The following is a 24,237-nucleotide window of genomic DNA, read 5'->3' on the forward strand; positions in this document are numbered from 1 at the left end:
ACGAATGTGTTTTCTATTTGTGTATTTTTAAGATTTTGCGTATAGAGTAATAACAGGGAAGATGCATTTCAACTTTTTAACAGATGTAGACAGTGCAAGGAAGCCTTTGGTCACTTGGAGATAAAAAAAGTCTTTCTGAGATGAGACTTGGGTGCTCATAGTCTATTTAATATAAAGATCGTACATCTCTCTCGGCCCACACGTTCCCACAGAACTCTCTGCAGTGATGGGAGTACCCCGTACCCGCCATCCACTCGGGGAGCCGCCAGCCACCTGTACCTGCGAAACCTGGAAACGGAGATGTGCAGCTGAATGTTTATTTTATTGAATTACGTTTTTAATTTCATTGAATGTCAATTCATTTAATAGCCACCTGTGCCTGCTGGCTACCGGCTTGGGCAGCGCCGGGCCAGACGGCCTGAGTGTCTTCCCGGGAAGCCGCAGGGCACGGAGATGGCACCTTGGCTTTGGAACCCCATGGCCCAGGCCCAGGTTTTCGGTTTGGCAGCACCAGCTCTGTGAGCTCGGACGATTTACCAAATCCATCCCGGTCATGGTTTGTCCAATAAAGCAGAGTAATAATATGTTACAGATTTATTTACTGGGAGGGTTCAATTAGGAAAATATGTGAAAAAATCTTGGTACCTGATCAATTTCAGCCTTTTATCCCGATTTTCCGCTTCAGGCCGTAAGTCCTGCTTCTTTGGCTTGCTCACCAAGTTCCTGCTCTTAGATGTTTCAGCCAGGCAATCTGAACACTGTCAAGATGGAAATGTCAAGGTGTGCAAAGGGGTGTGGCTGCCGGGAGGTTTTCTGTGCAGAGGAGCAGGCCTGGTTGTCGGGAACTTCCAGGGACGGCAGGAGAGGCAGAGTTGAGTGAGTTATGTGCCTCTTCCAGGAAAGGGCAGGGGTTTTTAACTGAAGGATGAGGGAGGAAGACAGTGAAGCTTTCAGACCTCGGAAGCAATCGATGCTACGGGGGCAGATGGATGGGTTTCCAGCGGCACATAACAGCAGCTCGTATCTTTGTGATGGTTAATATCTTCCTGCTCCTTTATCACTAAGTAACACCTTGTTATTTATTTTCATCTAAAACCCCAATTTGGAGTGTATTTGTAAAACAACTTGACAGTCTTGAGTGATCTTAGCAGCCTAGAGGATGCTCCCTGGTCTTTTTCCCGCTCGGTGAAACAATGCTTTAGGTAGGACATGATTGTAGAGCTGGGCAGACTGCCAGCTCTCTGCCATCCTCCTTTCCTCCCCTCTGCCGTACTCGCGCTCCCGACCTCGGTGCTCTCTGCAAGGGTGTTCAGATCTTCTGCAGGACTTGGAGATATTCTGGAGCTATGAACACAGCACACTGATGAGAGTACTTGAAAGTCATAGTTTGGTTTCCTTTGGATGCTGCTGTATTTTACTTTGTGGACATAAAGAAAGACCACCCAGTTGAGAAGAAGCAAAGGCCATTGTTTGGAGCCCTCCGTATACATCACTTGGGCAGAGACTCAGAGGCAGGCAGAGGAGCGAGGAAGCTGTGCCGTGGGCAAAGGGAAGCTTCCAGGCATGCTGATGGGAGGCTGCTGGCCCGGGGAAGCCACAGGTGGCCGATGAGAGAGCATCCAGTGTGGTTGGATGGGGAACGTGTCTGGCTTTCTCTGGTTGGTCCCAAGTTAGAAGCAGGGACCAAAATTAGGAGAGCTGCCAGTTATTAATCAAGTCCTGGCAATTGGGGCTGATTATTACAAGGGTTATTATTTGGCTTCCTGGACCATTTGCTAGAAATAGTGGTCTGACTTCCTGCGGGTCCATAGTATGTTGGCTGCCTGGGCTGATTACCGGAGATAATGGGCTGTCTTTTGGGGCTGGTTGCTGTGGATTGTGGGTCCAAGTTCTGTTCGTGCATACGGGTACGGTACATGTAGTCCGGCCGCTGTCCATTTGTGCGTCCAGTCTCTTCCAGATGTCTTTCCTCCAGTGGCTGCACTGTTTCGTCGCACCTTTGGTGACTGGTTGTAGGGAGCGGTCCCCTCACCTGGTGTAGGCCCCCGCAGAGCCTAAGGAAATAATTATGAATGTACGTAGTATAGAGATGCTTACTGAAGAATTATCTGTAGTACAGGAAAATGGAAACAAGCTAAATTTATAGCAGGAGAAATCTAGTTCAATAAATTATACTGTGACAATGTAATATTGTATAACTACCACTTTTGGATGATATAGAAGAATGTCTACTATTGTTAAATATTTATAATACTTGAAGATAAATATAACAGTTATAAAACAATGCCTGTAATATGGCCTAATTTTTGTTAAAACAAAGATACACATGTGTGCCTAGAACAAAAGACTGGTGTGATATTGATCACATTGGCCCCTGTGTTACCATGGTAGGGTTAAAAGTGATTTAAATTGTTTTTCTAGCTTTAAATTACATACAGTTAATGTGGACCATTGTACCACTTTCATACAATTCCAATAAATGTCTTTTTTTAAAGAGAAGAGGAAAAAAATTGTATGTTGACACATGTAATGCACCCATTTAAGAGAAGGAGAGACTGAGACACTGAGAGGCATGAACCAGTGACCCCAGATGCACATAGCATGAAGGGGGCCTCTAAATGTGCCTTTCTCTAACTTTTATGTGGCAACGATTACCGGAGAAAACTCTCTCTCATGATAGCCCTTTCTCTCAAGTGTGTTTTTTGAAAACTGAACACTTCTATCTTGACAGGCTGTCAAATGAAATACAAACATTTTTGTGCCAAAGAATTAAAAAAAAATTTCTAATCCTCTTTTGAGGACATCTCTTTGTTGCTTTTAGAGAGAGAGGAGGGGAGACAGAAACATCGATAGGAGGGAGAAGCCTCCCATACGCATCCCAACCTGGGATTGAACCTGCAACTTAAGTATGTGCCCTGACCGGGAATCGAACCTGCAGCCTTTGGCTTATAGTACGATGCTCCAACCAACTGAGCCATACTGGCCAGGGCTGTACCAAAGAATTTCTGATGCTAGTCTCACAGGCGTGCCCCCGAATGTTTATCCTCGGGACCACATGGAAGCCAGCCGTGCTTCCCTATGTACTTGAACTCTAAGGATGAAAACGTTGTTACATACGTGATGCTGTGATGTACACGCCAGGGGAGGGAATGCAGTTTTGCTGCCTAAAGGTCTGGGCAGGCCTTGGAGCGCTTTCTGGATGCAGGTCTGGGACGGGTCTGCATGTTCCAGCCACTCGGTCCTGTTCTCTCAGGCGAGAGTTTACTGCGAAGGGAACGGTTGGTGTCTTTGGTCGTGGGAATACAGTGGTTGTTGTGACCTCCAGAGGGTCTGTGGGAGTGAGTCCTCAGACCAGGGAGGGCGGACCCTCAAGGATGGCTTCCATTTTGCATAATGGTATATGCCGAGACTCTTGTCTCTTGTCCACTACTAAAGAAGATTCTAAAAAGACAAAAAAACGATCTGCACCTGTTGGTCTTGAACTTCTTCCTCACCTTAAAGTATCCCCAGGGCAAGGAGCAGGTGGAGCAGCTCACCGTGTCCTCCACAGGGCCGAGAGTGTAGTTCAAAGTCAGCTATACGTAACCACTACGCGCTGTATGAAGGGACCGGTTCTGCTTTTAGCTTGAAGATGGAGATTTGTGGAATGAATAAGGAGAAAAGATTGATAAGATTAAAAAATGGCAAATGGGACCTTGCTCTGAAATAGCCAGGTTTGTCTGTGTAATTTTTTTTTCATCTGATTCTGTCCATTTATGACTAATGAGCCTTTCAGACTAAGTAATCTATTAATTGATGGGTGATTCTCAGCCGGGTAAGCCAGGGGCCATGGAGGAGGAGACGGTGCATGTAGATGTCTGAATAACATGTCCCCGACGCATACGCACTTCCGTTTTTCCAATTTATTTAGGTGCTCACATAATTAGTCAAATGAAAATTTATTCAAATGCGTTCTGAATTCATAGGCGCTACTTAGATTTTCTATTTTTATTTCAGTTTCGGTAACATTTCCAAGTACTTTCCCATTAATTTCTTCTTATTACATTGACCCATAAAGCGTTGTCTTTTCAGATAACTGCTCCCAGGAGAAACAAGATGAACTCCTGGAAAGTGAGAAGCCCAGTGGATGCAATTCCAAGCAAGAAAAGCCGGACGTGCAAAGTCAAGACCACACAAGCACCAGCCCCGTGCTCTCTGAGCCCGCCAAGATCACAGCCCTGTAAGGATAGCTTCCTTATTTAGCTGCGCGTGGCTGCGGAGTGTGAAACAGCCTCACTTACTGGCTGCGTCTTTTAGTGCTTTGTTAAGGATGAGGAGGAGTTCCTAATATTGTCTGAACCTTTTATATGTGTTAAGTTTCCAGGGCAATAGACAGAGACAGATAATCTACAGGGTAACTTCCCAGCAAGATAGTTCTGTCTTGCAAGTCATCAGTGGGCCCGAAACCTCCGTGCAAGACGAGATCTCAGTGGATGCCATGCACGTCTTCATCGACGAACACGGTGAGCTTTTGGAGCTCTTCACTGCTGAGGGTGAAGGGGCAGACCGGCAGCTTTGGTAGGACTCCACGTGGTCTCTCAACCTGAGCCCTGGACTCTGGAACGAGAAAGCGTAGTCCTGCGATTAATCACATATGATGTCCTTAGGACGGAGCGCTCCCTCTCCTGCCCCAGGGCCTTTGCATGCACTGTGTCCTCATGGCCAAAATCTGCTCTTCACCCTTCAGGTCTCAATTCTAAAGAACGTACTTGATGCAAACCTTGCCTGAACTCCCCAGATGTCACCGGACTCTGTTTTCTGTTCTCAGAACATCCTGTTCTTTTCTTTCTTTGATCCTCTTACAGCTTATAATTATTTATTGACATAATAATTTAATTAGTGAAATTCCCTCCCTCACAACGATACATTTCAGAAAGGCGTGGCCAGCACCTAGTAAATATGTTTTTGGATATATGTTGAAAATACAACCTTGATATATTTCTTAGGGCCATGTTCTTAGGATTTAAAATAGCAGGAAGAGCCCTGTCTGGTGTGGCTCAGTGGGTTGGAGTGTCGCCCCTTAACTGAAAGGTTGAGGGCTGGATTCCTGGTCAGGGCACACACCTAGGTTGCAGGTTTGATCCCTAATCTGGGCACGTACGGGAGGCAACCAATCACTGCTTCTTTGTTACGTCAGTGTTTCTCTGTCTCCCTTCCTCTCTCCCTTTCTCTCTCTCTAAAAGCAATGAAAAAAGGTCTTCAGGCGAGGATAAAAAAAAAATAATGAAATAAAATAGCAGGAAGAAAGAAAAGAAAAAGAAAGGTTATTAAGTGGCAAGTTCAAAGTTATATAGATAAGGGATATAAATCCTAGTTCTTTGAGGAGGGGTCTTGGCTTAAGTCCTTTATAGATCAATTAATACTTATTACGGTACTCTCAGAAAGATCCCAGATTGAACAATAGATTGCGTGGTACCTGCCCTGCAGATCAGTAGTGTGTGGCTGGAAGTGCTTTTGCACCTGCAGAAGAACAGGGAGACTTCTGCATCACACCACTGGCACTTACTCGTCCCAGCCTGCAGAGGGGCTGCGGCCGTCATTGCCGAGGTTCTGCTCTCGGGGAAGAACCTCAAGGTGAGGTCCTACACTGCTGTCTGTGTTCCAGCAGCTCATAGTAGACAACGTTAACTGTATTCCTGCGTCACCCAAAGAAGGTGCCCCTGAGAACTCCCCCAGGGAGAAACTGTTTGCATCTACAAGGTGAACTGAGCTTCACACCTCAGTACCCTGAACCTCACTAGCAGACACACTTAGCCACAGGTTAATTCCATCTCCCACGTGTCCTCACCCGCAGGCTGCCAGGGCAGGCGGGCAGAGTGCCTCGGCTCGGCTGCAGGTTCAAAGGCGGGGCTGGCCCACGTGGTCCATCTGTTGGAACCACAGGCTTTGGAAGCCCGTGTTTGCACCTGGTGCAAACAACACCCGGTTCCGTCACGCGCAGGTCTCGCTGACATGGGGAGAGGACAGAGGAGAGAATGCACCAGTGAGGACATATAAGAGTGAATTAAGAGATGGTACAAATGAATCGACCCAAGTAATAAGTCACTGAGTCACACTTGTCTACGCACTATTACTAGAGACGCGTGACAAGATTTCCTTAGTCGAGTCGCACGTTCTGTGGAGAAACCCATGGAGTGGACCTAGATCGCCGAGTTTTATTCCAGCAGTTCGGACTGCGATCCCTTGAACTTGAAAAAAAGTATAAACTGACATGACCGTCTACAAATGATTCTGTGACAGCCTTTGCTGAAATTCTTGTGTTTTTGTAGGGGAAATTAGATCCTGTTACTTAAAGTCGGGAAACCAGAAGGAAGGCCCTCCCCAGCGGCAGCCCTCGAACTTTGACGGCTTCTCTCACGCGGGGTGAGTGAGCTTGGCGTCCAGGGGGACACGGCGGCCTCTCCTGGCTGGGGGTGAAGGGAGGGTCCTGCTCTACAATGAATGTGTCGGTCCATTTGTCAGTATCAAAGCTCGTGGGCTTTGTGTGAAAGGAAAGGAAAATCCAACATTGCAGGTAATTGAAAACAAACGGGACCATTGTCATAGTAGCCGCTTCCCAGAATGAGTGTGACCTGAATGTGAGGGTGTGAACAGGGAGGGGCCCTGCGTGAGCGGCAACGCCCCTCAGAGACGACGGCCCTGCAGCCCTCGGATAGGTTACTAAATTGGTCCCAAGGTTTGGACTGGAGACGTAGTGAGTTCCCATCTGCCCTGACGAGGACACGCTGTTTTGGAGATGCGTAACCTACACCTGTCTCCTGTTTTCCTTCAGAACTCGCTGGCTCACTCTCTGGAGTATGTCGGTTATTGTGGTGTTAACTCAGCTTGCGTGTCCAGCACAGCCTCGGACTGATGGCGGCAGTGGGCAGGCTGTGAGGCTCAGCGCGGCGGTGGGCTGGATCCCTCCCTCGTCCTGACCTCAGGGTCCTTGGAGGACAGTCCGTGTGGACGGGCCCCAGCTGCTTCTCTCAGTGTGGAAGCTGATTTTTCGTGTGCATTGCTTTCAAATTGTAGGTGTACTTGGGATTCATGGGAGACTTTTGTGGTGTGACTGGAATGCTGTAGGCTGCACGCCTGCAGAGCGTAAAGCGGGTTCTGGGAGCCTTAATCCCAGATCTGTGGTTCCACGCTCCTTCCCAAGGTGAAAGTTTCCTCACCAGCTGTGTCTGGGAAGTTCACGGGGAGCCTCCTCGGTGCCTCGAATGAAGGCCATCCTTGGCCTTGGCCTCCACTGGAATTCTGTTCTGTGCCAGCCTCCTAGGGCGTTCTCTTGTCACTGCTACCTCTGCTGTCACCTGCTTAGGAATGCCGGTGTCTGCCTTGCTGGCAGAGCTGACCGGTGTTCCAGGGGGTGGCTTTCCCCAGCCACGCAGTCCCAACGGGGCCCTGACCCTGGGCAGCCAGCTGCCTGTGTCCAGAGCCACTCCTGTGGGAAAGAGGCTCATCTCCACCACCTGCCTGCTTTCCACTCTGCCTCCATGCCATAGGGGGACAGCTCCGGTCACACGGGTCTCCTTGGCCCGGGAGCTTGGTGGTCCTGTGCTGACATCTTGGGTAGATGTCTTCTTGGTGGTTTCTCTGTCCCTCACCCCTGTGCCTGTTTTGACACCACTCACACACCGCACCCTGGTGGTCAAAAGATGCCTGTAGCCACCCCAGACATGACATCCCCTCATTCCAGTCCTGCAGGACAACCGACCTCTTTCCCATGAGCCCCAGTGCAGGCCCCGTCATGTCTGATTGGTTCTGACTGGGCCTCGTACCCGAGCCCAATCACAGGGGCGACTGCTGGGCTCGGGCCCTTGCCCACAGACAGAGCTGCAGTTGTGGGTTCCCTGGAGAGTGCGTGGGGGTGGCTCCTCGGAGAGAAATTCGGGGCAGGGTGGATGCTGGGCGGCAGAAATCAACAGTGACCCCCGAGGACACGCTTTCTGGTAAAGTGGCAGTGGAATTGATTACTGGGCTTCTTTAAAGAGAATTGTAATAAAAAGCACCTGCAGGGGTGCGATGGGTGCGGTGGGTGAGGGAGATGAGCAGAGACACCAGCAGTTCTCGTGGTCTGCAATTGGAATTGAGAATGTTATCTTCCCCTTCTGTGAGTGGGGAAATGGAGGAAGAAACAATTAAAAATCCTGAAAAGTGACTCTCTTTAAACCATTCTACATAGAAATCAGGTTTGAGACACAAATGAGGTTTTCCAGTTGTGGGTTCCACGGTCTCGTCCCCGTGAACAGGGGCCGTGATGAAACCACGCCCCAGAAACCAGGAGTTCAGGGTCTCGCAGCACGGACGTCCGTCTTAGACAGGTGTAGGCTTCGCTTCCAGCAACTAGTATTTACTTTGTGTTTGACATTGAGCTACTTTCACTGGAAACAGTACCGGGGACTAATTCACAGGGAGGCTTTAGAAGTTAAATGTAATAGTCCATGCAGTGCTGGGGGCAGCACCTGACACAGAGGGCACAGTGAGCCCTGGGGTGCAGTGAGCCCTGGGGCACAGTGAACACTGGGGCACATGTAGAGAGCACTGGGGCGCAGTGAGTGGTAACTGCGGTTACTCTTCCTGGACAGAAGCGGCAGGGTTTTTGGAACCCTTTCCCCTAGCACGTTCGTGAGTCACTTTATGGGACTTGATGGGGGTAAAGCACCTTAGAGTCTCCCTACTAAAGTGTTGTGCTCCAGCATTTTGGCCTCTGTGGCAATCTTAGAGTAGGTACTTTGGTGTTATGTCCCTGGCTTTTAATGCCATTAAAATTTGAGTTTTCCTATAATTTAGTAAACATAACCTTTGACTTGGGACTTGGAAGGATGCCCGGTGGGGGCTGTGTCTGAGCCACTCGGCCGTAGAAGATGCCAGAAGAACAGCCCGTTCCCCCTGAGGCAACTTAGTGGCTGGGATTGCCTCCAACTAGGCCATTACTCCCCTGATTCTCGTCATTGGCAAGAAAGCCGTCCCTCTTCGCCTTTGTTCGGCCTCGTTGTCATGGGACAGTTTTATGTCCCCGTCTCCCGAGCATGAATAGGGAATTGTTTGCAGCGGAACTTCCAGGTCTCTCTGGGGGATTCCCGGAGGAAGCTGGGAAAGGAAGCGAATTTCCTTCCTTGGCCCCGGTGTCCTCGTGGGAGCCGACACTTTTCTCGTTCACTGCTGCGGAAACACGAGCAGTGCTTTCCGGTTGCGCGATAGCTGTGTGCAGAGCAGGTGCCTTCCGTAACACTGTCTAACGTAGCCTGTTTGCCCCAGAAAGTAGGAGGCAGAAACGCCGGCTCGAACCGCAGCCTTTAGAGTCTCCACGCTGAGGAACTTCCAGAGGGTGAATTCAGATCAGCGTGTCCTTATCCAGGACGCAGGGCTGACTCAGCAGCCCAGAGCCCACACTGAGCTGATCTGCCCGGAAGGCGGGCGTTACTGCTCTGCCTGGAAAACCGAAGTTGCAGTGGGCTGTCTGCCCGGAGAGCTGGCGTGTGTTTAGTGTCCGGAGGGCGCATTGTGGAGTGAATTTTTGTTACTTCTCCTGTAGGTCTCGCAGTGGAAGCTTGGTGGTTCAGCAAAGATGTACTTTGCTTTTGTCTATAAATTCTTCCAAGTAGCATGGCAGACCACTCTTCCTAGGAGGGTGGATAACCATGCCTCAGGAGTTGTCCAGCTTTTCCAATGTCATAAGTAACTAATGAAAACGCACACGAAATGCACATGAAATGCACACCGCCTGTTCTCCAGGGAGATCTGAAGGGAAGGCAGAGTAGTTCTGAGTTTCTATCACTCATAAAGCAGGCATGTAGCCCTCTGAGTGAAAGAGTCATCCTGGGGAAAATTAGTTGTACTCAGCAATTTTTGTACCTTATCTTGTTTTTATTTCAGAAGTGAAGTAGATTGGGTAATCATGTATTTATGTATGTGGACTCACTTATTTTTGGCTTTTATTTGTTTCCGAATCATTGTCGTGCATCTCGAAGCAGATACTGTTCTGGTTAGGAATGAGGTTTATTTTGAAAGCGGCCCCGAATCCCTAAACCCACTGCATACTGGACTGCAAAGGGGGCCCGGAGCGCTGCGCTGAGTCTGTGTCACACCCTTGGAGGTCTCCCCTGCTGTTGGGGTTGTGAGCCTCTACGACCCTGATCTCGGTGAAACTGCCCTGTTACTCTGACCAGCTCCCAAGGAAGCTCTTTGCAGCCACAATGCTGAACTGGGTACCTGGTCCCCATAGAAGGTCCACAGGCAGAAAGTGCAAAAATAATCCCGTCTTTTATAGACTCTCTTTTCTACATTAGCTGGAAGGAATAGTGATCCCTGGTTTGGAATAGCTGAGGCAGAATGTTGGGCGGCGCTGATGTGGATCGGTTGGGTCTTCAAAATGTCAAGTGTGAATCTCCTGACATTAGACACTCCTGGCGGTCCCATAGCCCCTTCAAGGGTAAGGTGAAAATTCCAGCTCTAATTGTAAAAACCTAGAGTATGTGTGTAGCTGCCTTATTGCTGACTTGCACAATGAGAGGTGTGCGTTCGTTGCTTTACACTTAAAAAGTTCAGGGGGCTCTTGGTGCCTTTGGTCACGTGGCTGACGATCATCCAGCGGCTGACGTGTTTCTGCCACTCTCCTTCTCTGTGTCCCCTCTTCTGCTTGTCGACACTGCCCTGAGACCTGTCCCCTGTGGTCCTCATTCTGTTCTGTGACTGGCTAGCAAGGTTCAGTTGTCACCCGGGCACGGGGTCAGGAGGATGGAAGGTGCGTGAGGTTCCTTCTAGAGAGACTTCTGTTCTCTGCAGCACCTTCTCCGACTCCCTGGGGAGAAGCCCTGCGGCCCTGTGGGGCTCTGCCTCCATGGTCACAGCCCCGACGGCCACACGGTGGCACTCAGGCCCCGTGCTGGAGGCCCTGGCTGGCTCCCACTCTGGCGTCCCTTTATCTCAAACGCACAGACGACTTTTGCTGTCATATGAAAGGAGAACTGTTTGCAGACTTTAAAACAAGAATCCCTGTAAAAGTCTAAATAACAGGCTGCAGTTTTCCAAACGGGGCTGCCTTATTTAAATATCCTGCACATGGAATATTGTTGCTGTGACCTTCATTCCTGCACTGCTCCCTGGGTGGCCTGTTCCCGCATCCCCTGAGAAAGCTTGACAAACAAGACAGAGTGAACAGGGAAAGAGAGGCCCCCTCCCTCCCCGCTCCAGCGGGGGCTGTAATTTCTGAGATCCGGGAAGATGAAGAATTTCAGGAATGTATTTCCACATCAGTGGAAAAAGATAGGAGTGCAGGTATTCTGATGATTCGTCACCAGTAGAAGCTTCGATGGGTGAAAACCTGGGGGTGTGATATCATGGGGTGCTCTCACCGTCGATTTCGAGACCCCCCTTTGCCCACGCAAAAGGGCACCATTCTGGCCCAGACGAGGTTCCAGCTCCTGGTCCATCCCTACTTCCTTTTCCTGGCTGCCCTCTCCGTGGTTTCCGCCACTAATCACCGTCTCTGCCATTGCTCTGAGCTCAATCTAGTTTAAACCAATTTATCTCTGCTATAACCCTAAACCAAACTAGTCTGCAGAGACTAACCAGAGCGCAGGCTAATCAGGACCAGATGGGCAGCATGGCTCGGACATGTTTCCGAAGGCGGGTAATGCAGGTTTGCGTATTTCCATTCCACTGCTACTTTAAGGGAGGAAATGTCTCTTGCAACTTAGCACAGTCACATCGCATATTTATTAACGTGGGGGAAGTCTTTGGGCTTCAGTGAGAAATACAGAGACTTTTCAGGTGACTGTGCAGCTCACAGTCCAAAACTAAACAGGGGGGAATAAGCGGCAGGCAGTGTGAGAGAGATGCAGACAGAAGGAAAAAGAGAGGTGGTCTCCACCCATCGGTAGGCAGCCTCCCGTGCACCCCGGGTCTGCCGGCACGTCGCAGCCTCTTCGGTTCTTGCCTGGCGGGCTGGTGTCCAGGTCCCAGCTCCAACACCGGGGCTCCGGAGAAGATCTAAGTCAGGGATGGTTCTGTCCGCCAAGCAGCGCGTCCTGTAGGTCTGTCCCCTCCCGGCCAAACAGCAGGCCCACCGCCACAGGCCTACAGGCTTTCTGACGAGGGCACGCGTGTGGTGCAGCTCAGAGGAGGATCTTCCTTAAGGTCTTCACGTCTTGTCTAAGGGCTCGCTCCCGTGAAGGCCACTGGCTGAGAGGGAGCTCGATGTGCCGCTTCCGCCTGTCGTGATAAAATGAAGAGGATTGGGTGCGAACCGAGGGCGAAACACTCTTTCTCTTCCCCGTCCCTGCTGATAGAAACAACTAGAATCCGTGTGCCACCGTGTGAAAAGCACAGGGGCCCCGTTGCTGTTTATGACGAGAATAAGCAAAATCAGGTCCTGCATGAATAGGAGGAAACGGCACGTTCAGACATGGTGGTCAGGTGCCCGTATCTTGGGGGCACCGTTTGGGGTTGATGCCCTGGCCTGATTTACTTCTCCCGACAAGGCCCGTGGGGGAGGCGTCCCCCCATTTCCCGGAGGACGGTTGGAGGTAGGAGAGCAGCAGGCTCAGAGTGGCAGGTAGTGAGTGGGAGAGCGGAAGCTCCAGCCCCGTTGTGTGTAATTCTGGAATTCTTCCGAAAGAGTTTGTCAGGAAAACCAAACCCGAGGCCTCGGCAGAGGATCGCTCGATGGCTTGCATAAGGGAGTCGTTACTTATTATTATTTTGCGATCGGGAAGAGGCCGAGCGAGGTGCAAACTTTAAGCCACGGTGTCAGGGCCACTTCCTGTCTCGTCCTGGTTCCCCGCAGGAGGGCTGGGTGCTGCCCTACGGCCCAGTCTTAGTTTATCTCGGTTGGCACTAGAGGGCGCTCTAGACCTTCTCGCATTTCCTCGTGGAGGCACAAACCTCTTCCTCCCCCACACCGGCCTATTTGCAGTCATCACCCACAGGGAAGTCAGGTTAATCCCTTGGTTTTAGTGCGTCTCTGGCCTTTGCTGCGTTTCAGATTACTCCACATTTGTATTAACAAGGCACTTTGAATCCTATTGTGTTTCACAGTGAAATGAGAGCATCACCGTCCTCAGCGGTTTCTCTGCAAAGTGGAGGAAGCGTCTGAGTGAGCGCTGCCTCCCAGGCCTGCCTTCTCTCGGCCCCAACACACAGTCACTGCGAACGTAAACCAGAAGCAGAGGGGCTGCTTACGGAACAATCGTCGAAGAACGAAGGGGCCCTTTGCGTTTTCCAGCTCCGCGCACTTCACCCCCCTGGCCCGTCTCTCACACCCTGATTCTAACACGTGACGTTTCCTCCCGGAAGGTCCTTCTTACCAGGAGGCCCTCACCGCGCATGTCCTCAGATCCTCATGCACTGTGTCGGAAACGTAGGGTTGTACACCATGCAGAGAAACCGACCCGGTGCAAACGCGCTTCCTGTGGAGCAGTGTTTGCGTGTTTACGAACACAGCAGCAGGCAGTTTGGAACAAGCAAGACCCCAGAGCTGGTCAGAGACTTGGAGTGGAATGTGAGATTAGAAGTCAGAAGGTCACGACTGTGGTGCAGCGTCTGTGCTCCTGAGGTGGCTCGGGCTGCGAGTGAGACAAGACGCAGATCCACAGCGTTAAAAACTATGGCACGGTGAGCCGTATCAGACAGAACACAGGGAGTCCCGAGGTGTGGGCAGCGCAGGGTTGGCTGGTCACCAAGAAACCCGTTTCTCTCCATCTCTGTGCTCGGCTGTCCTCGGGGCTTCTGTCCTCAGCCTCATGATGATAGTGTGGCTGCTGTGGCTCCGAGTACTTCTAACTCACATCACATCTAAAGGCCAGGAGAAAGAGAGAGTCTCTTACCCGTGTTACCATTCAAGAAGTAGAAACACTTGCCCACAAGCTCCCTTCTCCCCGGCGGACTGCTGTCTGCTCCCAGCCGGCCAGGTGAACGGACTTCCCTTCGTGGGAGGGGACAGACCAGGATGTACCTCTGGCATGTGGGGGGGAGGGACCTAGCGTCCCTTCTGAAGCATGCAGTCCTAGGTGACGGAGGACAAGGCAGTTATGTTAGCAGGGGTTCTGTCAGAAGTGACTGGAAGGTAGGCAGGCACTCTTGTCCCCGCAGAGTCACTGGCACCCCTCGAAAAGCAGGTGGAGAATGTGTCGTCACTTTGCTCTCTGGGCCAGAGGGAAGTGCCAGGCCTGAGCTTGCTTGAAGGGTTCTGTTAACCCTTCCAGGGTGTACGTCCGGTCATCTGTAGGTGATTAAAGACAATACGTCTATTTCCACGTAGGTCATAACCAATGTAGTGAGGTCCTCCTCTTCAATTACCGGAGGCGTTTATTTTACCTGATGGGTGCTTCCTGGGCTTTGGGCTGGGGTGGGGTTTGGGGAGGACCTGTGGGGGGTGTTGGGGGGTCGGAGGAGGCGGCAGAGGTGTTGAATGATCACTTTTTCTTCCTGATGGGTGTTATGGGGATCACCCAGCCCACTGGTCATCGTCTTCACAAAGTACGGGGCTGGAAAGTGTTGCTGCCCCTGCCCCATCCATGCGAGATACAGAACATTAAGGTTGTCACCGCTAGAACGCCAGACATCTACCTGCCCACCCCCCGTGGCACATGCGCCCCCCACAGCCTGAAGGACTGGACCAGTCCTGCCAGATGCTAGCCCTGCCCACACATTCCCAACGCCGGCCTGCTTCTCCCCGCCTGCGCTGGGGATCCCCACTGTCCCCGTGCTGTGTCTAATAAGCAGACGCCTTCCGTACTGCCAGGTGACCAGAGCTTCTGTCTCGCCCATCCCCAGGGACATACAGCTCAGCTCCTCCAGCACCACCACTTCTGGGAGCCCGGACCCTTCCTCTGGGGACCCCGCGGTCAGCGCACTCCAGCAGCAGCTGTTGCTCATGGTGGCGCGGAGGACCCAGCCGGAGAGCCCACGGGTGCGTGCCAGCGTCGCTGCGTGTGAGCATTCCAGAAGCCGGGCTCTTGGCCCCGCCTGCAGGTTGGATCGCCCAACAGCATTAGTCGGGGCTCACCCTGCATGTGACAGCCCTGGGCTGTGGATACTTCGCTGCACGGTGGTCCCCTGAAGGGACGGGAACATGAAGCCATTTAGGGAGCAGGTCCCCTTCTGTGGGTGCTGACAGGCTGGCCACTGTCTCACTTGCCCTTCCAAATGCGTGAGGGGGTCCTTGACATCGGTCTTGGCTTACTGGGTGTACAGATCCCACAGCACTTGGTTAGGATGCTGATTTTTTGTCCCTGGTGGTTCAGAAAAGATCTGGATTTTTACTAATTTAATATGGCCTTCTCTATTAAGCAATCAGAGACACTTTGTTCTTGGAGGAAATGACGTTATCAACAAGGGGAGAGAACTTGCTAATGTTGCCTCGCTTGGTGCACCTTTAATGAGACTCAGGGAGAGGCAGAGCAAGAACCCGAAACAAAGGGTAACAACGTGGGCGGGGAGACACGCCCAGACGTGCGCTCAGAGCGGCAGACTCAGTCAGCCCTGGGCCTCTGCAGACGGAGCGTGGGCAGGCTCCTCAGAAGGGGCAGGGGCCGGACCCCGGGGGAAGGTGGGTTTCAGTTGTCACCGCCTGGGGAGGAGGGTCACAGTGGGATGCTGTCCAGCTAGTTCAAGTTCTTTATAGCTGTATTCGCCTTCCTCCTGGCCATGTTTGATTTCTCTACAGAGTCTTACTCGTGAAAAAATAATAGAGCTTTAATCTGCTTTTATGGTTGCTTAACCAGAACTTCCCCAAGTATGCGCGACAGCCCAGTGCGTCGGTGATTGGTCCTACACGAAGGGGAAATGTCGTGTTCTCGTCTAAGGGGCCGCAGGTTGCTCGGAGTCCTGACTCCCGCTGACTCGGTGGGGTTGGGGAGGTGGGCTGGACTTCAGAGCGCCAGTGAGGCGTAATGCAGCCCTTTCGGGCGGGAAGGGTTTCAGTGGGAAAAAGCATTCGGTTAATTCAAAGAGTCCGTTTTTAGGGCTATTTCTTCCCTTCCTTGTATTCGGTCTCACCTGCCTGTCCCGGTTTTCAGGGACAACTGGGGGAGGTGGGAGGGCGCCTCCTCGTGGCCGAGCGTGGGGCCAGCCTGGTCACCGGGTGCTACGTGGCACCCGCAGGGGGTGGCTGCTCCTGCCCACTCGGCGTGCAGTGGTGGCAGCTGCAGACCCTGCATCAGCCCCCTGCTCTGGGGACCAGGCATTCTGCAGCCTCCTCTTCTCTAGTGTCCTTGGCCCCACTGATCTTTCCTGGACCTCCGTGCACTCCCCTGGGCCCAGCCCCCACCTCAGATGCCCCTATTTGTTTCCCCCACAAGCCATGGGGCCGGGGGGGGGGGGGGCTGTGGAATGTGGGTTTTTATGAGAAACTTGCATTTCCCCCGATACAGGGAAACTGTGTGAATTGCATAGCAGCTCTCTAAGTGGGGAGGGCCCCAGGAGGGCTCTCCCGTTCTTTTTCTGTTAGGACAGGGGACAAAGCACAATGTAGGAAGTGCAGCGCGTCATCCGGGACCCCGAGGAGCAGCACCCTGCTGTCAGGGTCAGCTGAGCACTCCCTGCCTTCTCCAGCCCCACCCACGCAGGGCCCTGCACCTAGGGCCGCCCGCCTCCACGTGGGTTTGCAGCCCTTACGTAGGAGGCAGGGATGGGCCACACACCTCAGAGGAAGAACGCAGCCTGAAACACCACCAGGGCGGAGTCGCCTCCAAGTTCCTGGCAGAAAGTGAAAGTGCGTTTTGATGTGGAGTGACAGAGCTTTAACATTGTGCTCAGAGAATTCGTGCTAATAAAGAGCCAAGGAAAACGTGTATAAGCGGAACTTCTAAAACGCCCTGGAGAAGAAGCGCCCACAAGTCATGGCGAGCAAAGCCGACAGAAAGCAGAGGCACCCTCGCGGCGTCTAGGAATCGTACCGATCCGACTCAGAATAGGGGTCAGTGTGTCTCATGTACAAGGAGATAAGAGATTGAAAATGTAAGAAAGAAGCAAAAGGCCGTATAATGACCCAGAAGATCTGAGAAAGCACCCAATACCTCACATAAAAGGTATAATAATGAGAATAAAACTTTAAAGAATTTAACAAGGAACTTGGCACGTGAGAGTAGAGACCTGGTAAACCTGCAGTGAGAGCAGGAGAAACTCTCTGCTTGTTTATTTTTTATTTTATTTTTATGAATCAATAGTATATGAAACATGACAGTTTGAACACTTATTTGAAAAATACACATTAATATGACTTTTATGACATTGAAAGTTAGTATAGCCTTTTCGAGAAGCAATTTGGCTATAGGTCAAAAGTCAAGTAAGTTTTCTTCCACTGACCGAGCAAATAAAATTTGAGGAATGTATTCTTTTAAAAAATAATTTGTATGCCTTTTTTAAATTATTAAGTTTATGGGGGTGACGTTGGTTATAAGATCATATGGGTTTCAAGTGCACATTTCTATGACACATGATCTGTATGTTGCACCGTGTTCCCGCCACCCAGAGTCACATCACTTTCCGTCACCACCCCTTTCGAGGTGACTGAGCTGTCGCACAGAGAGACAGAGGAAACAGAAAAGGAGGCGGGGCAGGGAAGCACTGAGCCAGGGTGAGAAGGGCCGCAGTGCCCGCGTCGGGATTCCAGAAGGAGAGAAGGAGGGGGCGGGGCAGCACATGCCACCGAGAGTGTGAACGTGAAGATGAAGGCGCTGCTGTTCCGGCGACCCGGGGAGGGCAGGGTGGACATGTTGACAGATTGTAGCGGGACAGTGATTGTTTTGATGGGGAAGAAAATGTACAAATGCCCTGGTAGGCTCATAAATGTAAAAGGCCAAACTATACAACTTTAAGAGAGATGATAAAATGAAGTATCTTTAAGACTTTGGGGTAGAAAGGCATTGGATAAACAAAGCATAAAAAAGTACAGAAGTTTTTACTTTATAAGAAAAGTGGATAAATTACAGTGTATATCATTTAAATTAAGAATGTTTATTTACCAGTAACAGCATAAGAAAGTGAAAAAAATAAGCCATAAACTCGGAAAATATCTATAGTTCGTGTCATTAGGAAAGGTTTTGATCATAGATGTACACACATGTGTGTATACACAGTCATACTTGCACACCCACATATGTGTGTACCTACATAGGCATGCGTAAGCACACACATTCTCACATGGAAACTGAGGAAAGACAAACGGAACCGAGAGAGAAAAGAACAAATGATTTCATGAAGAAAAAGGAAAATTGGACTAAGATGCTCAGCTTCATTAATAATGCAGGGAATGCAAACTAGAATAAAACTGAACTCTCCCTTCATACTGACAGATCGGCAGACATTAAAGTCACCGGCACTGCCGGATGCCGGGGAGGCTGGGGAGCCACGCAGCTCTTCCACGCTCTCGGCGAGCGTGTGAGCTGACAGAAGCACTTCGGAAAACTTGTTTTTCTCAAGTTTCTTATTTTTCGAATAAATTAGACATTTCCATACCCAGCAATTCCATCTGGGGCAAATGTGTGCCTTTCCTGGAAAAGCCAAACAGTTTGTTTCCTCGTGAAGTTGAACCTCTGGTGCAGCTGGACGCTTGCATCCCAGCAGTTCCCTCCGAGGAGGGTGTCTTGTTCTAAAGCAATTCCTGCACCTGTGTGCCAGGAGACATGTTCAGGAATGTTCATAGCCACGTGATAGCAAAATAAATAAAAGGAGAAGAAAAAGCAAGATACCCCTAAATATTCAACAGTAAGATGGCATATCTATGCAATAGAATATTATACAGCCATGAAAGTGGATGGAATATTATACAACCATGAAAGTGGATTTTACGGCTACAAAACAGCATGTATGAGTCTCCGGAACATAATGCGGAGTGGAGGAAAAGAAGCAAAAAGCAAGTGTTTAAAGGACACGCACGGTATGACTTCAAAAGTCGGTGAAGTTCAAAAGCATAAAACTGAATAATACGGAAGCTTTGGATGGAAGCACGGTGACAGCAAAGGGAAGGAGGGAGTGACAGACGCAGACCAAGGGCAGCAGGGGCCTCAGAAGGAGGAGGGAGAGGACAGCAGAGGAGTGGCCCGTAGGGCGCGCGATGCTCTCCTGAGGGCGACACTGTCTTCCTTGTACCAGGTGACAGCCACCCAGGTGTTCACTGAGTCAGCGTTCTTACACCTCACACACATTTCAGAGGCATGCGTTTGTGTCGACTCAGTATGTGATAGGAGTGTGAGCTTTTAAAAAGCACGGCACCCGGTGCTACCCAGGGGGAGGAGGAAGCCTGGAGTCCCGGCTCTCAGGACACACGCGGAGCCTCCTGGGCCCGACAGGGGCGGCTCGCTCCACTGCGCCCGTGGACCGGGTTGCACAGCCTGCTTTTGGAAGAGGGCATGACAGCGGTCAACATTGAACACATTGGGTTTAAAGAGGGTAGTCTCTGGTGTCCTGAGAAATTAAGCAATATGAAATTATTCCTCATCGATAATGAATAAGTGAGATACGTATTAATTGATACTTAATTGCAGGTATAACCTCTGGAAATTTCATAACAAGCTATTTAACTATTGTACTTCAGTTTTGTACAATATGGTGTCAGGTGTCAGAAGAGGTAAGTTTGACTTTCTCCCTCTCTCATGTCCCTTCCTCCTCTCCGTCCTCCCGACCTCTGCACTCAGTGGTCCCTGGGGTGCCCCAGGCGTGGGGCCAACTCTCCTTCAGGAAGTGCAGTGCTGGGCCTGGCCTGCTGTTTGTGGCTGGGATCCTGCGTGGCCATTAGGACACCTCCAGGGTGTTGTCACATAGGCAGCGGGGCGCCGGGCACCCAGCCCACCGGGTTCTCCTTACTTCCTGTCCCAGCCTCGTGTCCGGCTCCCAGGTCACTCGTGGAGTGTTTGTCAGACAGGTCAGGTCAGCCAGCAAGGCCCCCACTGGGGGACAGCAGATCGCAGGCAGGCTTGGGGTTAACACGTTTTAAACCTGGGCCTGACTTTCCCCACCTCTCTCTGTTTGGCTGGTTTAGAGTTTTTTTCTGTAAATACTCCAGTTTTTCCGATATCAGGCCTCAGCAGCAGCCTACATATTGGCAATAAAAATCTTTCTACTCTCAGTAAAACTTGAATGTGTATCTCAGTGTTACATTAAATAACATGCCTTTCACAAAGGAAGTCACTTAAGATCTTTTGTTGACTTCTGATTATCCCTAAGAGTTCTCTTAGGGAACCCCATGGAGTTCTCTTCCATGTAGTGTTTGGCCTTAATTAACTGGTGTTTTGACAGGGGGAGTGTGCAGTGTTAGTGGTGCGATAGGATGGAAGTGGGGTGTGCTGGTAAGGACGAGCCTTCTCGTCCATCAGCGAGCGCCCTTGTCTCCGAGCACCCATTTTCGTGAGATGGGTGGGTTTGTGCGTCTGCTTTTCCTACTTCTGAATTGCGAGGCGCGTTTGCGGCAGCGCGGGGTCCGTGTAAGATCCTCCTCTGTTCTGTCTGTTGGTGTCCGACAGCCTCGGAGCCGGGAGCTGGAGGACTCGTCGTGTTCTTCGGCACCGGGGAAATTTAACCGAGAGCAGTTCTACAAGTTCATCATTTTCCCTGGCAAGTGGATTAAAGTCTGGTACGATCGCCTCGCCTTGCTGGCGCTGCTGGATCGGTAAGTCCCCGAGCCTAGGTGCGCAATGGAGAACGCAGTGGGGGCGGGGCTGTGGGCGGGGCTATGGGTGGGGGAGAGGCGTTCAAGGGCGACTGCGGAGGCGCCGCCCACCCGGAGTGGGAGTGAGATCCTCACGGGCGGGAACGGGAAATGGAGAGACCTCTACCTCTGCCCTCTGACAGCGCTGGTTCTGCCGCCACTCCTGTCTGATACGCACCAAGTTGAGCGGTCTTCTCCTCTTTAAACCCTTTTGTGCCTCCTCACCTCTTACCAAGTTCCTCAAGATAAAATGCTGTGGGTTGGATGCCCTAGCTGGGCAGCCCATTTAGTTGGAGAGTCGTCCTGTACACCAAAAGGTTGCGGGTTCGATCCCTGGTCCGGGCAGGTGGTGGGTTCAGGCCCTGGTCGGGGTGTGTGAGGGAGGACCCATCCGTGCTTCCATCCCTTCCGCTCTCCCTCCCTTCCCCTGTCTCTAGAATCAGTGAGCCTGTCGCTGGGTTGGGGATGTGCTTCCTGAGCGAGAAGGGTGGAGGGAGGAGCCTCAGGTTGGTTAAGGTGTGACGGTGACAGGGTAGGGGGCTCTCCACTCCCCACTCCCCCCCCCCCCACCTCGAGAGAGACGAAGGACAGGGCTGTCTAGTTTTGACTGGTTCGCTGCCTTGAAAACTGGAAGATGCTGCTGCTGACGCTGTCATCGGCAGACGCTGCTCCGCAGTGCCGTGCCAGCCCCTGGGGTGGGGAGGCTGGGTGCCTGCCTGCCGCGCTGGCGCTGGTCCCCCAGTGACTCCTTGTCATTGCGGTGTCTTCCATGCGTGATCACGTGCTAAAAACTATAGCCATGCAAAATTACAACAGTAAATTCCAGGACCCACAAGTCAAGGAATGGGGTTACAATGGCTTTTCTAACAGCCCTATGTCACCCGAGGGACACACACTTAAGACGAACGTTTCGTACTTAACTAAAATAGTCCCAGACAATACATTCCATTAGATGAGGCAGGTTTTGAAATATTAATTTTTTTGTTTCAAGAAGGAATTATTGAGATTTGGAGTAGCTGATTCTGATGGTGGGGAAGATGGTGTGTGTTGGGGGAAGGATATCTGGAAACCTTTTTGCATTTGCTCTTTAATTTTGCTGTGAATCTAAAACTGCACTAAAAAAATAAATTTATTAATTTTAGAAAATGTTCAGGAGTACCCGCATGCTAAGAATGAAGTCGCCAATTGCCCCTGCCTGTAAATGATCTTACTCGCTGGGCAAGACTAATGGTACATGAGCAAAACTTGGTGAGGCCTTAGCCGGTGTGGCTCAGTGGGTTGGAAGCATCGTCCCTGCACCTGTACACCGGAAGGTTGCAGGTTCGATCCCTGGTTGGGGCACCTATGGGAGGCAACCAGTTAAAGCTTCTCTCTCACATTACTGTTTCTCTCTCTCTCTCTCTCTCCCTCTTTCTCTAAAATCAATAAACATTTAAGAATTTGTACAGTAATAGATACAGAACTACGGTGAATTCTTGTGAACGACCCATCCACATCCCTGACCTGTGGTTCACACTCCTGACCTGTGGTCCACGCCGCCTTGCTCACTCCATCCCTCCCATTCGCTCCCGTAGTGGTGCCTCTTGCCTCTTGTCCCCCTGCAGACACCTCCCACCCCTGAGAGCAGGATCCCGGCCTCTGCGCATCCTCCTGGGCCCGGCAACGCCCTCAGGTGACCCCGAACCACCTGTAGCACTTGGACTCACCCACCTTCTCTCGCCCTGCAGCCTTACCTGTGTCGTGGCCTCCCGCCTACTCCAGCTCTGAGATCCAGCCCTCTGCCCCCTCGTGCCCACACCCCAACACCCCCTCACTTGTCCACCTGCACACCCTCTGACAGTACCCCATCCCGATGAGTCCCGTTCTCGATCCACCCCTCCATTTCTGAGTCCCCAAAGAAAACTAGACAGTGGGACTGTGGCCGTGACACTCCCACGTCAGGCTGCTGCACCGGCAGCCGTCTGGCCCCAGTTCTTCCGGCTCCTGAAACCAGGCCCGGGCCCAGCTGGGGAGAGTGTGTGTGGAAGCAAAAATCAATGTTACCCAGGTAGTCACTCGCCCTCCCCCATTTAAAGGAGCCAGCGACGCTGTACCTGAGATGCATCTCACTGTGCTGGATGCAAGAGTTAACTGCCTTCTCCCAGGACACCCACTTCAGTGGCCAAGGAGGCCCCATGGGATTGCATTGCGTTTGCCTCAGTGACAGGAATCTGGGGTTAAAATTTTGCGTGTAAAGCACAGGAGGAAGGAAAGACAGAGAGAAACCTCAGAAGCTTGTCACCGGAGACAAAGGCGTGCTAACGTAACTGCTCGGCTGTCACTGTCTGTCTGTCTGCCCAGGAGCGTGCAGGGTTCTCTCCGCAGGCAGACACACAGCTTTCACTGCCTCTGTGCATGTGTGTGTGTGTGTGTTTGTGTCACCCAGAACCGAAGACGTCAAGGAGAACGTGCTGGCGGTCTCGCTCATCGTCCTGGTGTCCCTGCTGGGCTTCGTGACGCTGAGCCGAGGCTTCTGCAAAGACCTGTGGGTGCTCCTCTTCTGCCTGGTCATGGCCAGCTGCCAGTACTCCCTGCTCAAGGCAAGGCCGCCCCTAATGCTTTCCGTCACTAGCGTGTCCTTGAAACCATGAGATGATGACCCAGGCTTCTGGTTTGTGTTCTAGAGCGTCCAGCCTGACCCCGCCTCGCCGATCCACGTGAGTATCTAGGCAGACATGTCGCTTGTCTCGTCTGCTTTGTTGCAGATGGGGGAATGGCCAGAGTCTGCTCAAAGGGCAAAATATGTACCTATATGTATATACAGAGAGAGAGAATATATATAGCAACATTAAGTAGAAATGTCAGTGCCTGGTGGGCAAGTTCAGGCTGGACCTGAGAGCCTGGCATGGATGGCCCTGTGGGGATGGGCAGGTTCTTTTCTGTCCCTCTGGACTCATGGCGGGAAGACCGCGCAGCCCGGTGGGCAAGGCTGCAGACTCCGCCCTCACGGCGCCTGCCTCCGTCTCCAGGGCCCTCCGCTGAATGCTGGACCCTGAGCAACAGGGGCCCTCCCCACACCCCCGCGTCCCTGTGGGGCCAGAGTAACCCGAGTCACGGACTTAAAGCCGCACCTGGCACTCAGAAACGGCTTCATAAACGACAGCTGTCGTTGGTCACATTGGTGACGAAGGCGCCAGTCCTTCCTTGAACACCCCCTTCCCGTTTCACACTCAGTGTGTCGTTACCTTTTATCCGCACACCTGGGCCACTTTGTAACTGAGACTCGGGGCTCAGCAGTGCCAACCTGGGGCGCTCTGACGTTCTCCTGTGAGTTCCGAAGCCCGCCCTGTTGCTACCAACCCGACCCGGTCGCTCCTCACCCTTCGGGGTGCGGTGCTGTGGGACAGGCTCCCGCACTGTGCCCGCTGGGCACCCGGCCACGTGCCTTTGTGCTGCGACCACTGCCTGCTGGGCCCCCCAGCTCTTTGAGGAGCCCCCTTCCTTCCCTTTGTTGTGGGAGGTCCTATGGGCCCCCCGCAAATGCTCCCAGTGAAAGAAGGCTGGATCCTCCCTCGATTGTGCTTTTT

The 24,237-nt window shown here is 51.7% G+C and overlaps 1 protein-coding gene across 1 annotated transcript in view; it reads left to right on the forward strand.

Annotated features, from left to right (window-relative positions):
* PCNX2 (pecanex 2) overlaps window positions 1–24,237 on the forward strand; it is a 204,245-nt gene that overhangs the window by 28,102 nt on the left and 151,906 nt on the right. The window contains exons 6-12 of the mRNA XM_028531220.2: window positions 4,072–4,219; window positions 4,357–4,502; window positions 6,309–6,402; window positions 14,800–14,935; window positions 20,487–20,632; window positions 23,097–23,250; window positions 23,335–23,367. Coding sequence (XP_028387021.1) covers window positions 4,072–4,219; window positions 4,357–4,502; window positions 6,309–6,402; window positions 14,800–14,935; window positions 20,487–20,632; window positions 23,097–23,250; window positions 23,335–23,367 — 857 coding nt within the window. The remainder of the gene's footprint in view (window positions 1–4,071; window positions 4,220–4,356; window positions 4,503–6,308; window positions 6,403–14,799; window positions 14,936–20,486; window positions 20,633–23,096; window positions 23,251–23,334; window positions 23,368–24,237) is intronic.

Source organism: Phyllostomus discolor, chromosome 15, assembly GCF_004126475.2.
Source record: "Phyllostomus discolor isolate MPI-MPIP mPhyDis1 chromosome 15, mPhyDis1.pri.v3, whole genome shotgun sequence".
Lineage (NCBI taxonomy): Eukaryota > Metazoa > Chordata > Mammalia > Chiroptera > Phyllostomidae > Phyllostomus > Phyllostomus discolor.